The sequence below is a fragment of the Corvus hawaiiensis genome, chromosome 2 (genome assembly GCF_020740725.1).
Source record: "Corvus hawaiiensis isolate bCorHaw1 chromosome 2, bCorHaw1.pri.cur, whole genome shotgun sequence".
NCBI classification, from domain to species: domain Eukaryota; kingdom Metazoa; phylum Chordata; class Aves; order Passeriformes; family Corvidae; genus Corvus; species Corvus hawaiiensis.
Window position 1 is genome coordinate 102,974,332 of NC_063214.1, and position 15,049 is coordinate 102,989,380.

The 15,049-nt window shown below is 40.8% G+C and overlaps 1 protein-coding gene across 2 annotated transcripts; it reads left to right on the plus strand.

Moving 5' to 3' along the window:
• Positions 1-3,857: 3,857 nt before the first annotated feature.
• Positions 3,858-13,215, plus strand: CLDN34 (claudin 34). Of its 2 annotated transcripts, XM_048329020.1 has the most exons (3): positions 3,859-4,282; positions 10,627-10,762; positions 12,140-13,215. In XM_048329020.1, exon 3 carries the CDS (start codon positions 12,185-12,187, stop codon positions 12,827-12,829), a length of 645 nt encoding a protein of 214 aa, XP_048184977.1. In that variant the 5' UTR covers positions 3,859-4,282; positions 10,627-10,762; positions 12,140-12,184; the 3' UTR covers positions 12,830-13,215. The 2 variants fall into 2 exon arrangements, with proteins under 2 accessions (XP_048184984.1, XP_048184977.1); XM_048329027.1 differs by lacking the exon at positions 10,627-10,762 and having other exon boundaries at positions 3,858-4,282.
• Positions 13,216-15,049: the final 1,834 nt, after the last annotated feature.

Consider the following 15,049-nt stretch of genomic DNA (forward strand, 5'->3'; position numbering starts at 1 on the left):
TGTTGAATCACAATCACAGTGAAATCATTCCTCTTAAAATTTTTGTGCCTGCAATAGTCATCTCAATTTTGCTTCAAAAACTAATAGTGAGGCCATTCCAAAGGATCTACAGTTGCTGGTCTCTGAAGAAAAGGTCTAAACAGCCCATGCTGGAGATAGTCTGGGCAGCCATGTTTTGTGTGTCCCTACTTCCCCCTGGGTTTTTAATTGACCAACAGTAAAAGGGTCGAAGTCTTCGTAGGAAGTTTATGTGAGTCTTCTAACTCAGTTACAAGGGAATCTAGGGAAAGTTAACAACAAAAATAAAGGGATGTTAGTGTGTCAGCAGGGGCTCTGAGGACACTACTAATGGTGTAGATGCTGGAAAAAAGGTCTCTGATGTAGTTTGGCTAGAAGAAGCACTAAAAAGTAGGTGACCATTATTAGGGATATTAGGGCTGTGCAAGATTGAAAGGAAGCAAGTTCAGACATGAGTGAAGTACAGTCTCCCTAGCTTGTAGTACCTAAATTGGACATTGAACACCGTCTCTCTCGCTGGGAGGGATAACGTATAATCCCTCTCATATAATGCCAGAGTCCACTGTAATTTTAGGCTAAAACACATGTTTAAATCCCACCTGCACTGGGGGCAAGTGGAACTAACACAGAGGATAGTAGGGTCTGAGCATTGTGCATGTCTATTTGGAACTTCACAAAACAGAAGAGAAATCAAGGCCACCCAAAATACAATTACATAATCACAACAAACCTATTAGCAAGTTCTCTGGAGCCAGAAAACTTCCCAGCCAATGGGATTAACCATAAAAACAAGCAGCACTTGTGGCAGCTATAAACAGGGTCAGTGTCGTTTGGGATTGAGCTGAGTATCTGATAATGTGTAGTGCTTCCTTGTGGAGTCCCTTGAGGCTGGCAGTGGGTTGCCTCTTCAGAGGCAAGCCTTGGGTAGCCTGGCTGCTGCAGACTCCCAGCATTAGCCAGACTTGGCAGGATGGACAGTGAAAACCACTCTAAAAGCCAAAGCCAAGCTGTTAAACAACTGAGCCCTCTGCTGTGCTACGACAAGAGCAGCCGTGCCAGGGTTGTGTTTAGGGGCACAGGAAGGAGACTCCAGTGGCTCATTCATCCCTCCAGCTCCAGCAACCTCCATCTGCAGAGAAACACAGACCCATCCTACATGGAGGCCTCCCAAGCCCCTCTCCTGAAGGCTTTCTTCCCACTTCCCAAGGCATGTGCAATGAAGTGCAGGGGGTTTTAACCCTTTCAAAAACCTGTCTGGGTTTGGGGTGTTTGTTACCGCAACAGCTGTGGAGTTTATCTGTGCAGAGTCCAGTGGGCTCTTTATGGGATTTGCCTCAACAGTGAGGTCCCAGTAGTGGTGAGGTTTTTGTGCACTCTCTGCAAACATATCCTCATCCTTTAAGTGTTGTTGCTTTCCGGTGTCATTTAATGTACTCTTGACAGTGTATTTCTGATTTCTGTGTTTGAAGAGGCCCAGGCAAAACAGGCAGAAGGTCAGCTGCTGCTGGGCTGTGAAGCACTTAATGAGAGATGTGTTGAGTTTGGTAGAGGTGTTTGTCTCATCTCTGAATTTCCCAAGTTTTAAAGGACAACTTTGGCCATGAAGGTAAACAGTTAGGAAAGGTGTTTATGGAAATACTTTTATTAGACTCAAGCGGTGGGTTTAGAGGCCCACACTTAGGTTCAGTGTTGGATTTGGAGAGTTGCTGGTCTGATGATCTGCTGAGGACAAGCAGGGAGTGACCCAGAGTGAGGATGCACCAGCTCTAATCCCCTAATTCACTGATCACAGACTGGCAAGCTGCTGCAGGGAGGCTGCTGTGCTTCCTAGAAGAAGTAACCTTTGTCTCAGAAAGAGAAAGTGAGGAAGTCCTTGTACCTGAGCCTCCACACTGTTTACAGGCTCTCTCAGCTGCCTACGTGGTACCACTTGCTGGGCAATGTGTCTTGCACAGCATCTTGATTTCAGGCTGGTTTTTCAATGTGTAACGAATAAAAGGAAAAATAACTTGAAACAAATATTTCCTGTTCTGTGGTATTTAACAATGAAATTGTAAACCACAGAAGGGACCGGGCTTGATCTAAAGGTCTTTGAAGTCAGCAGAACTATTTCCACTGATTTCAATGTGCTTTGGCCCAGGCCATAGGAGGAAGAAAGCAAATGTTTTCTGCCTCAAAAAGTATTAACCATTGGCATTCAAGGAACAATAAAGTCTTATGTTTAAAATGTGTTCCTTTAAATTAAGTAGTCAGGAACTTAGTTAATTCCTATCTGTTTCCTAATAATTTGTCACTATTACACTAAAAAGGAATATGTTTATAGAACTCATAATCATACACTGAGAAAATAACCACTCAGTACTGTCATTTGCTTCCTATCTTCCTCCATTCCATTTTGTGTGTATTGTATTTCTCACTAATGTAATGATGCTTATGCTGCTGGTTGTTATCACAGATTGAGCACTGTAGATTTCCAATTGAATTAAACTTCACTGTACCGATGGTGGCTGACAAATATCTTGAACTCATTATTTTTCAGTACGGTTTAATCTGTAAAACATCACAGTGGGTTTGGTTTTGTTGTTGTGTTGGTTTTTGGGGTTTGGGGTTTTTTTGTGACTGAGAAGAAATAGATCAGAGGGAGAGAATTTGGTGAGCAAAGAATTGTTCTTCTGAGAGTGGTGCAGGGGATGCCCCTCCTATCGCAGGGTGAGACAAATACGGGTGTGCAGCAGCTTCATGTGTAAAATCAGCAATGGTTTTGTCTGCAAATTTTGTCTCATGCAGTTATTAAATGCAAGAAAAGGAATCTATCTGCCAGCTGCCTACTGCCCAAGGATGCTGTCCTTGTGAATCAGCAGCCCTGTCAGGATGTCAGGAGGACATCCTGGAGTCTGGCAGATAACAGCAGCCCACCGGGGGGTGTGTGTGTGTTGGGCTTCTTGTCACGCAACAGCAGAGCCTGAGCAGCTGAGTTTGCCTGTGCACCAAACCAACCCCATCCAGCTGTGAGCAGCCAGAGAGAAGATCCCAGGCTGGTGACCTGCAGGAGAGAACAAGACTCTTGTCATGGCCAGGCTGCATTACCTGCACAATGAACCAGTGAACCAGCATCAGCTGCAAGATACAGCAGGAGAGGATTAAAGGTGATACAGAAAACAGGAGAATATGAATTAATGACATTTTTCAGTCTTCTTTAGTGATGCCAATGACCAGCCATTGTGTATGTTACAATGAGAAGAATTTTTCAATGAGAAGAATTTTTAATGGGGCTTCCCCATTTCAGGGTATTTCTGTGAAATAAACTTGCTTGTCTTTTAACACCAGGCTTTGAAATGTCACAGAATCACAGAATATTCTGAGCTGGAAGGGACCCACAAGGATCATCAAGTCCAACTCCCAAGGAAATGGCCCATACAGAGATCGAACACACAATGTTGGCGTTGTTAGCCCTGTTCTGTAACCAGCTGAGTCCAGTGCATCATTTGGAGTCTCTCAGGGTTTAGAATAAGCTTCAAAGAGGAGAAAGCAGAAGGGAGTTAAGAACATTCTTCCAATTTGTAAGAGCCATTGTTTACATTCATGGGAAAACCATGAAGCAAGGCAAACATAACAAAATTTTTAAAAATGTATGTGTTTTTTTAAGCATCTGAGATAGCAATAGTACTATTTGTACTAAAGTGTGGGTGCTGCCAGCCATAGAGTCCATCAAGAGAGCCGTTCAGCTTGAATTTACTCCTTGGAAAAACTCCTCCTTCTCCCCTATATTTCTTCTCCAGAGCTGCACTAATTTAAGTTGCATAAGTACAGGAAGAAAAATCTAACAAAAAAGACAGGATTATGACATCACTTTGTTCTCTTTCAGATGGGAATTCTGTGTCCTTCAGGCTGCCCCAGACTGGGGCATCATGGTGGTCTCAAGCTGGAAAATCACGTAATCATAAAGGTAGATTTTCTGAAAGGGTATCTTACAGAAAACTGTAATTTCCATGGAAGTTATCTGTATGCTTTGGTAAGTGTTTTAAAGCAATTAGAATAAATGGCATATGGCAAAGCTTTCATATTTTTATAAGATGTTAATGATTAACTGACTTCCTACATCTATTGACTTAGTGGGAGAGTGACAAGGAACTGTGAGGTACCTGTTTGGTAGCTTAACAAGTTGACCAATTTGCACGGGCATTTCTTTCCATCTCCCTCTTGGAACTCGCTTCATCCAGCTGACACTGCTTCAAAGCCTTAGGCAACTCTCAGACTCAGAGAAGTAAGTCCCCCCCTTTTTTTTTATATTACTTATATTATGAAGTGCTGATAGAGAACAGATGGGGAGAGATTTAAATATTTATTTGTTTTCTATAAAGAAAGCTTTCCCAACTGGGAATTGTAGAATTCAGTTTTCAATCATTAAATCATAGAGGTATTGCTGAGACCTTTGTAATTACTATATTGTTGGGGTTTTTTAAACTCCCTTTCTGCTGCAAGACTTACATTAAACAAAGGATTTGGTTAGTAAACCATGTTCACTATAGTCAATAAAGCTGCATCTAGGCTATAAAACTTTGCAAAGGTAGGATTGGAATGTTAATTAAAAAATGCATGTGATGCCTGGCATTATCTAAAGCAAAAATATTTGCTTAAAACATGAAATAAGTGGAAACAAGTGAATTTCTGCTAACATGGGCTGGAAAAAATAATTTTATGCTTATTTTATATAAGAAGAGTTTATAATGAACTTTCTCTTTAAGCTGGTTACAAGCTGCAGTAGAATTCCTATCTTTTGGCAGGCAAGTGGGTTCAGACAGGGAGACTCAGACATCGCTCTTCTATTGGAACATTTTTTAACCTATTTTATTTTAGCTGTGCTATCACTTGCTAGGAAGCAAGTATAGTCTCCTATCCTTTTGGAAAGCTCTTCTTTCACCCACTTCCCCCCATCTGTGAAGGAAACCTCACCAGCAGGTTGCTGTGTGCAGGTTTTGTGGTCTCCTGCTGCCCGTTTAGCAGCCACTTCCTTACGTGCCCCTGGCTCAGGGAATGCTCCTTCCTCCCAACCGGGTGCCTGTGCGGCACTTTCAGGCTGACATCCAAGGTGCTTCATGAGTTCTTCATTTCTCCTGCAGCTCCAGGAAGCATTAGTTCCCATTCTTTTGGCCGGAAGTTGTCTCCTCTTGGGTGACATCTTCCCATGCCCCAAGTGTGTGTTCAGTGCCCTCATCTTCCCAGTCGTGTGTGAGTTCTCTGGGACCTGGATGTGGTTGCCTTCTTTACACTACTGAACCCTTAGTGCTCTTTTATCTGTGCCAGAGTAGGCAAGCTTTTGGGCTCCCTCTGCTTTCTGAAGCTTCCTGAAAGGATCCCATCTCAACACAGCCAGGTTATCTGCCTTGGTTTTTCAGGGGCTGTCATTCCTGGAATGTCTCTAAACTGTTCCACTTTGGCTCTAAATAGAGCTCCCTTCAAGGCAGAGGCAAAACAATCTGTAGAAACTCTGATAATACGGGGTCATCTGAATGCTGGGTCAATCCCACTGCCATCTCACTGCCTACCAGCCTGCAATGTTTCCTTCTGTAATAAGAGCTCAAGGTGGGGTCAGCCACAGAAAAGTAAATTACAGCGTGAAAAAACAGTGAGGATATATAGAAATTATCAGTTTCATTTCATGCTATTATCAAAGCAAATCAAAACATTTTCCTGAAATAAGCAAAGGACTTTTACACAGCTAATTTTCAGTGTATTCTTACTTGATGGAAGAGAAATGAAGATTGCTTTGGTTTGCTTGTTTTGAAACACAGTGAATAAATGGAAGCAGCAGAGTTCATAACACTGGATATTGACATTTGGAGGGACAGGGGACATAAGGCAAGTTAAATCTGGACATACCCTACAATGACTTTTAAGACTCCAGGCCCCACTAGTTTGTCTTTTCTAACTGAAAAAAAGTATTTTAGTGACAGCTGAAACCTAAACATGAGATATCAGAGTTCAAGACTGAGTGTCAGGGAGATGTATTCAAGGAATGGGTAATAAATGCAGCTAACTTTATTTCTAGGAAAATAGAACAAAATAACTGCCACGCTGACTGTTTGAAATGGCTTTTGAAGAAGGTAGCTATAGACTTGATTTATCAGCCAGTGGTGGCAATTCTTGTGGCCTGGACCACAGCAAGTAGATGACCTGAGACATAAAGCTGTGCTTCAGCCACAGCTGTGCTGAAACGGTGATGGCAGAAGGATAAAAAACATTTCTGAAGTTCTCTTCTATCCAAACTCAAGGATCCTAAGGCATTAGTAGTGTCTTTGAATATCATGTCAAGGATCATGCATTTTGTGTAAGACTTCCACAAATTTCCATGGTAAGACACAGCTCCATCTCACATTTCCCTGCAGTGTCAGAGATCTTATGTTCCAAGTGTTGATGACTGCCCCATCCAGCTCTGCCTGGTGCCTTAGGTGCCAGAGGGGTAAGAGATACTGCAGAGAGGATGCTGCTGCTGTGGAATGTATTACCCAGCACACACCAGCCTTTAAAGAACTTCTGCTAAATGGCAAACTCCCTTCAATGCCTCTGAAAGCCTCCTTCTCTCAACCCATCATATGAAATGATGAATTTAAAGACAAGTCTTGCAGGTGATTGTGTGGTTGGGGACACACTCTTACACCACACTACAAGTTGGACATCCCTGGCACAGGCCCTCATCCCCCACAGTAGCAGCCTGAGACCCAGTAACCTGAAAGGCCCAATTATATTTAAGTGCATGAATTAAGAGAGTTTGATAGCTTTTTTTCTCTCCTGCATTTACCTGCAGGGTTTTAAAGTCATTGTTTCCGGAAATTAAGGCAGGCTGAATTTTAGAAAGCAGATCTGAAACCTAAGGGAAGGATACAGACTACTGAATGTAATTAAAACAGCTTTCTGGAAGACACTGTATTAATTCCAGAAGTGAAATTCATTTGGTGTAAATGAGGTATCTCCGCCCTCAGATTTGATATCATTGCCCCAGCCTTTCATCACTAACAATTACTGGAAGTAAAAGAAGTCTTGACAAAATTTCAAGTATAGCTCCATTTCTGGTTTTTTCCTGCTGCTGAGAATCTCAGGAGGTAGGACTGTGGCCACAAAGAACTGATCTATTCAACTGCAACATTTCATTTTAGTCTTTTTAAAGGTAAGCCTGATGCACAGATGACCCAAGATCCCCTCTGTGAAACCACTTGGCAGTTGTGAGAGCAGCTTGCTTTTATTTTTTTCTCCTTAGAAGCAAGCTTGCAGCTGTAGGAAAGTCAACATGACTCTCAGGTGTCCTCTCTGTTTCTTAAAGCTGAGAGTGGGAAAGTCATGTCTCATTCTGTCCCTGAAGTTCATGTGCAATGGTTTAACATACTTTTCATAAAGAAAAAGAGCTACTCACTGTGCAATGCTTAATTTAAGTAAAAATCAGCAATAAATACAAAAGGATCCTTCAAGTTTCTATTTTTGGATGAATACACTGGCATGTATCATGTTTCACTAGTAGCTTCTGTCTTCTCTGTGCAAATTTGAATTGAATGCTAGAAAATTTACATTTAATATGCACTCCCCTGTGAAGACAGGCTGAGAAAGTTGGGGCTGTTCAGCATGGAGAAGAGAAAGTTGTGTGGAGACCTCATAGCAGCCTTCCAGAATCTGAGGGGGGCCTACAGAAAACCTGGAGAGGACTCTTCATCAGGAACTGTAATAGGACAAAGGGGAATGGCTTCACACTGAAAGAGATTAGTCTTAGATTAGATGATAGGAAGAAATTCTTTACTGTGAGGGTGGTGAGGCACTGGAACAGGTTGCCCAGAGGAGCTGCAGACTCGCCATCCTTTGAAGCATTCAGGGCCAGGTTGGATGGAGCTCTGAGCAACCTGGTCTGGTGAGAGGTGCCACTGCCCACGGCAGGGGGATTGGAACAAGATATCTTGAAGGTTCCTTCCAACCCAGACCATCCAAGGATTTTATGATTCTGTCTTGCTTCACTTTAGTAGGGTATTTAGTTAAAAACACATCTGTGAAGGAAAGCCCTTCCAAATGAAGGAAATAAAAGATGTATTAAGAGAGAAAAGAGGTGAGAAGTCTGTAGAAGCAGCTCTCAGTTTTTTAACTACTGTTTCTAGACTTTTCAAAGACCGTCCCCAGAAGCTGCTGGAGTGGTTGTTGGATTGAACTGAGTAGATTTTAAATGAAAATGAGGATGAAATCATGGAATACTGAAAGATGGCACTGCAGCCACCTCTCAAAACCACTACTCACTTCTTTGGGTGAAAAGGGTTTTCAGTCATGCTTTTCATCCACTGATGCAGACACCACACAGACCTAGCTTGTTCCTCCTGGCCAGATTGCCTTTGTAGGCTGATGCCATGCCATGAAGTAGCTGGTCTGCAAAGTTGGAATGCTGAAATCTGCAGCTCTGAGTGAGCTCCTGAATCAAGAACTGCATGCCAGTGACACCACCTAATTACTCAGAAGATCTCCTGTAGCTGACTGAATATGAGTTCATTTGCCTTAGGACATTTCATCTAGTGATTGTGTTACATTGTTGTATTATTCAGACCATACAGGTAACCTTACTACACTAATTAAATTAATTCAAAATATTTATATAATTACTAAAGCATGAAACCAGTCAATGCTGCGTTAGCACAGCCTGCTATATAATCTGGGCTTTGAACTGTATTTTATCCAATATAGTTCAAAGATGGAGGGACTGAGCTTTCACATTTTTCTCCCAGCAGGCTGAAAAGGGCATTTGTACAGGGACCGAAAGTTTTAATTAAAAAAAATTTGGGGGGGGGGTTTGTTGTTTGTTTTTTTTCTTTTCTTTTTTTTTTTTTTCCTGTGGATGATGACTTGGTGACAGATCAAATTCTTGCTTTCCAAAAGGGATGCCTCTGTCCTTGAAATCTACAGGAATGGCACTGCTGGTGTTTGAGCCAAGTTCAGTACCTGCATCACCCACCTCCTGAAGATGGACACTTGTGCAGGGTCACCCCCAAGGTGTGACCTTTTTCAGAGTCCAGCTGAGGCAAAAGCTGACAAAGCCCTGACCCAGGCGCTGCTGTAAACCCCAGCCTGCTACAACCTACCCCACCTCCCTCCTTTCCTTCCTCCCTCCTTCCGTTCTTCCCTCTTGAGGTCTCACAGCTAGGGAGTCGCTGGAATGGATGAAATCCTGGAGGAAGACGCCCTCTGCAGCTCACTCCCTGTTTTATTTGGCATCTACAAGAGAAATGTCTTGTTTTGGTTTTTTTTAAATAGTTGCCACTGTAGCTCTGAAAAATTAATGTATCTTTCTACAATTGGAGGAAAAGGAGTTTCCCTGATCCTCTTTGCCCAAAGGCTTCCTTTAAAATCAATGCTTCTGGCAAGTGATACATACCTGTTGTCTTTTCATTATACCAGCAAGATGTCTATCATAATGATAGAGACGGGAATCATGAACTAGAACTTTGTTTTAATTTTGACATGTTTTCATATGTCAAGAAAAATCCTGTAACTATTTTATCTTGATCTTTTGTTCCTTATTTTCATGCTGAATCTCAGTACCAGGAGGTCATCAAGTATAGGCTTCTGTTTGATTTTCCAAAACACACAAGTATGAGAACTATAATTTAATTTCATCATCGATCTCAAAAGTACTTCTTTTGAACCTTGGTTTTTCTCTAAGTCACTGATACCAGGTTAGTTCAAATAAGCTCCAGTGGGCAGGGTGTGGAGAAATGAGCCAAAATGAATCATTTCCTACATAAGCAATTTTTTGTGTGTCTAGACACCTGATAACTCACCTAAAGCTCATATTTGATAGCTGGTTATTCTCCAATGTTCTCAGAAATTTTGTATAAGCCTTAAATTCTTTCCCCCTGTGTGGTTTTTTGGTGAATCTTAAAGGAAAGAAGAACTTTCCCTAATTTTTAACTTTATAGTTCAGTTCTGGACACAATTCTAAGTATGTCAGCACATACAGGTTTGATAGTAGGCTCAGAATCTTATTTAATCTCATTTAATTCTGTGAGCAGACAGTTGGGTATGTTCAACCAATGAAGTTATATGCTGATAAAATACTCTGAAAAGCTCTTGATGATAAGGATTCACCTGCTGACATATCTTTTATGACCTTGATCAACAGCAAGTTGTTTAAATGAATGTTTATGTGAAGTGTTACAGACATATGGGCTCTACACAAAATGGCATCTTCATGTGGTTCAGGTTTGGCTTCTGTGTGCTCCACTGATTCCAACAGAAGCTGAAGGGAGTCAGCACAGGACTCCTCTGCTCGTGCTCTTTCCTGTCTGGCACCTTCCCAACACTGGACAGGAACAGAAACAATGCTATTTTGATGTGGAACTGGGACAGAAAGAAAACCATCCAAAATGTCCTGTGGGGCTACTGTGCTCTATGCCTGATAAAAACAGTTAATTAGAAAGGGGGGTTTATAATCACTTTGTAAATAACACAGCACATTGAGAGTGTTTATAAATTGGTTTCCATTTAAGTAGATAAAAATACAAGAGACTCTTCCGGAGCAATATTTTCCATGCTGGAGAGGATTAAATGTACACTTGCAATAATGGAGATTAATATATCCCACAGGAAATCAGTCCTATTGGAGATACATAGATGAATTGGGAGGCCAAAATTATAAAATTGCAGATGTTGCTGTGTTTGTCTGGCATCAAAAATCACTCTATCCCATCCTCTCATGGCTGGCATCACCTTCAGGACTGAAGTAAGTATGTAGTGGGCACCAGTATGAGAAGATGGACACTGTCTGCTTAAGGCCATATTGTTATGAAGATATTTCTTTTTTAAGATTTCCATGGGTGGATTTTTGCAACAAAATTGTATCGCCAACTGAATCCATTTAGCTTAAGATTAGTAAATAGAAAAGTTGTTGCTTTAGTCTTTATGTTTAATGTTTCGTGCACAAAACATTGTGGCAGAGTCACATTAGAGTCTTATTAGAGTCAACTTGGTACAGCATTTCTCCAGTCTTGAATGAAATAGGAGCAGTAGAAAAGATATTTTAGAAAATTTATAAAATATACAGATCCCCAGAACCTGTCAGATCTACACAAAAAAATTGAGGCCACATCTTCACTGATCATAAATCTTTCCTGTAAGTATTCAAAAAAGTGTACAAAAGACATGGGAAGTTAAGTGTTGATTTGTTTCTCTTTTTTTTGTTTTCTTTTTTGAAAAAAATACAATTAAACCCTAATTTGCACTCAGAATGTACAGTCAGCAAACAAATCTTAAATCTTTTGCTAGGCTAAATGACTAAAATGTTTTCCAGCACAGTTTTAGGATGATTCAAACTGGGGAAGCTGGGCAGTTTATAAACAAGTAGGATTTGCAAAGGTGAAACACTAAAAAAAACTTGGATGAAGTTTGAGTGTGGGAAAGTGAAGACAGCATATCCAGGCTCCAGCCCCCACACAGTGTTACATTTCTGATTAATTCAAATGTTTCTGCTAATGAATTCATGGCTAATTAACCTGAAAATGGTCAAAGTTCAGTGGCTGTTGTTAGCCTTTGTGGCCTGGATTTGTTCATGCCTCTGAACTACATTTTCTGTCTGACACTGGTCCCAGCAGCTCTCGGTAAAGGCAGCACAAAAGCTGAAGTCTGTACAGACTGGGCTCCAGCATCAGCTGCCAGGAGAAAGGAGCACAGATTCTGCTTTGTAGGATCTCTTGCAACAGTCAGGGACCTGAGGATTTTCTCAGATTTTGTTCCTGCTAGCCGGTAACTCTAGGGCTCCTGATTATGTGTAATGTGTATAAGAATCTTTGAACATACTGGTTAATTAACAAAGAAAACAGTAACTTGGAAAAACCCATGAATTTTCCTTTTGTGAATGTAAAAAGGAGATCATAAGGGGAGCTTATCAGAAACTTTCTCCTCTGTGTGATACCATGACCCAAACAGAATTAAAACTTCTATGTTATTTGTCCATGGATATTAAATTTCAACAGTTCATTAAAGCTGGGGAAAGATGACTGCTATCCTCCCTCTGCACACACATTCTCTTTTTCACTGACAGGTTCACCTATTCACCCAAATAATAATTGCCTTTGTCATTTTATTTTTTGTTTCTTTGCAGTGCCTCTCTCTCTTCACATGGCAACTGTGTCTGTGACAGAGGAGGATGAGCTCCCTGGTCAGCACCTCGCACCTCCAGCTTGCTGCCTTTGCTCTGGGCACGGTAGGCTGGATCCTGTGCACAGTTTCAATGGGAATTGTGGAATGGAGAGTGTGGCATGTGGACAACACCACCATCATCTCCTCTGGCATTGCCTGGGTGGGGATTTGGAAAGTCTGCTTCATCAGTTATCTTCACGTCTCGCCCGGCTATAGAGAACAGTTCTGCCATAAATTCAGTAGCTATGACTCCTTCATCCCCCACGAAATTTATGCAGCTCAGGGTCTCCTGTTGATTGCCATGTTTGTGGGCTTGCTGGGACTGGCTGCTACAATATTTGCTCTGAGAAATGTGTATATGGGAATCACTCACAAAACCCTCATTGCCCCTTTCTTTCTGGTGGGTGGCTTCTTCTACATATTTGCTGGTCTGTGTGTCCTGATTCCCGTGAGCTGGAATTTCTATTCTGTAACTCACAACCAGAGCATAGCTTTTCCTCCTTCTTACTACATGCCCTCCAGTCCAGCAGCGCAGGAAGCTGGTGCTGCCATTCCTGTTGGGATTGTGGCTGTCATCCTGCTGCTACTGAGTGGGATGTTTTCTCTCTCATACAGATTTCCCATGACTGCAAACACCATCATGAAATCCTGAAAGGACAAATCCCCCTGTGCTATTTCAGAACAAGAGCATAGTCAAGAGATAAGGACAGCAGCATGAGTGGTTGCAAAGTTAAGGAGCTGCAGAATTTGATTTTATTCTATAGTAGCCAAGCTGTTTTCATATATGAACCAGTTGAGTCACCATCTTAGTAGTCACATATTACCAGAGGTTCATCTTTGAGATAATTGCTGTTGAGCAGCAACTGTGATTAAATTTTGCCAGTTGTCCTCTTTTGTATATGCAAACATTATTGATTTTTTTTTTTTTGGTGTAAAATATTTACCATGCTCAAAGAACTGACTTTGAATGAACTGTCCTGTAAGAAAAATGTGAATTAACATGTATTAAATGTGAATGTCTTTCCTTGTCAGTACTAAGCTCTTTTGTCTTTTATTTAGTTTCATCTGTAGCAAAGTATGTTCCGTGACAAGTCAAGACTTTTAAAACCAATAATACGAGTGTCATCATGGTTGTGTCAAATGACTCTTCCCTGAATTGGCTTAAAATGTCTTGCCAGTTTCTCCTCTTCCTCTAGGGCACATAAAGAGCCATTCCTTTATTGCTTCTGTTTTTCTTTCAAGCTATTCGCATTTTATGTTGCAACATGTTTGCCCGTGGGGAAGGTGCGCTCTTTAGTTCCTAACTTAGGGAGAGCCAAAAAGTCTGCAAGTGATTGCTTCTTCATCTGACACTTCACTGAATCCAAATGTATTGCAAAAGCCGGAAATAACTTGTACAAGTTGTTACAAAACTGATGTCAAAATCAGTGCTCTCAGTAACCAGGAATACTCAGTGCAACTTTCAGGTTGTGATTCATCTGATGTAGAAATCTATATCCAAACCGGTCACTTCAGGCTCTGTTTATAATCAGTGTAGAGACAAAGCCTCTTGCCAAGATGCCTAGAATGGCTGGGAGATGGCATGCTCCCTAAAAACTTGTTTCTCTTAACCCACTGTAATAGCCATAATAACCACAGTTGCTAACTCTGGCACATATAACCAAACTTCACCTAAGAAAAAAAGAAACATCCCAAATGCTGCAATAAGGACAATTTTTAAAAATTAGTTTAGAAGTTGAGAGGAATGAGCCAACAGTGTTGACAAACAGATGATCTCTTGAAAGAGGTCCTCAAAAAGTTACTACATTTTTAAAGATATGCTACAGGAATATAAGTAATTTAGTTTTACCCTTTTAATTGTCCTCCATTTTTAAAAATAGTCATAGATTCAGAGAAAGAAAATAAAATTTTTTAAAATGTAATAATTCTTGGACACTGCAAGACAAGGCAAAATGCCAATAAACAGGTCATCTTGCTGGTGGCTGTTACTATCCCAGCTTGTTCTAGCAGTCCAATTTTTCCTATACATCTTCCCTTGGGCTTGACTTTGCTGTACTGTCTGACAATATAAAAACTCCAAAGCACCTTCATTTCCTCTCCAGTCTCTTCTGAAACAGCAGTTTACCTTATCATTGGTAATTTTTTTCATTGCTGCAAGAATCTGTCTTTTGACTGTTTACAAGGCTCTAAAGCACTTTCAAGTGGTGTTTCAATGAAGGCAGTTTAATAGCTTGTTTGTTATATATTGTTTCCTGTTTGGTTTCTAATGTACATTCTTTACAATATTGGTAGGTTTCAGTTTTAAAGGTACAAGTCAATAGTACTGTCAGTATTAGTGTTATCTCTTCCCTCAGGACCTACAATAATATTAGATTATATCATATTATAATTGTAAGGAAAAAAAAAGATCTATTGATGTGTTTATGCCACTAGTAAACTTATTACACTCGTAAACTACCAATATTCCCTGGCAAGGAATTACAACTTTAAGAGAAAATTACTGATTTTTCAATTATTTTTGAGTTAATGTATGCACAGAAATGTCAGCAATCCCAACTGTATTTGTTAACTATATTCACTAAATTATTGGGTTCATTTTACATTTATGCTTCTTGCCTAAAGAAAAAGGAACAAACATCATCAGACACATGCCAAGTTTCTGTGTTGCTGCCACTGCTGTTTCCATTGGGAATTATATTCATCCGTACAGATGTGTGGCTATGAAACATTGGATGTGTGTCAAACACAGACTAGATGGTGAGGAAATTCCTCAGCTAAACAGTGGAATAGGTTACCTAAGGAGATAATGTGGATTTTAAAACAAAGCTTTGTCAAAAAAAAGTTTAGGCAAATAGTGCCAGGAAGACTGAGG

Coding starts and splice junctions, on each gene's coding strand:
- CLDN34 (XM_048329027.1), top strand. CDS start 12,185: ATGAGCTCCCTGGTCAGCACCTCGCACCTCCAGCTTGCTGCCTTTGCT.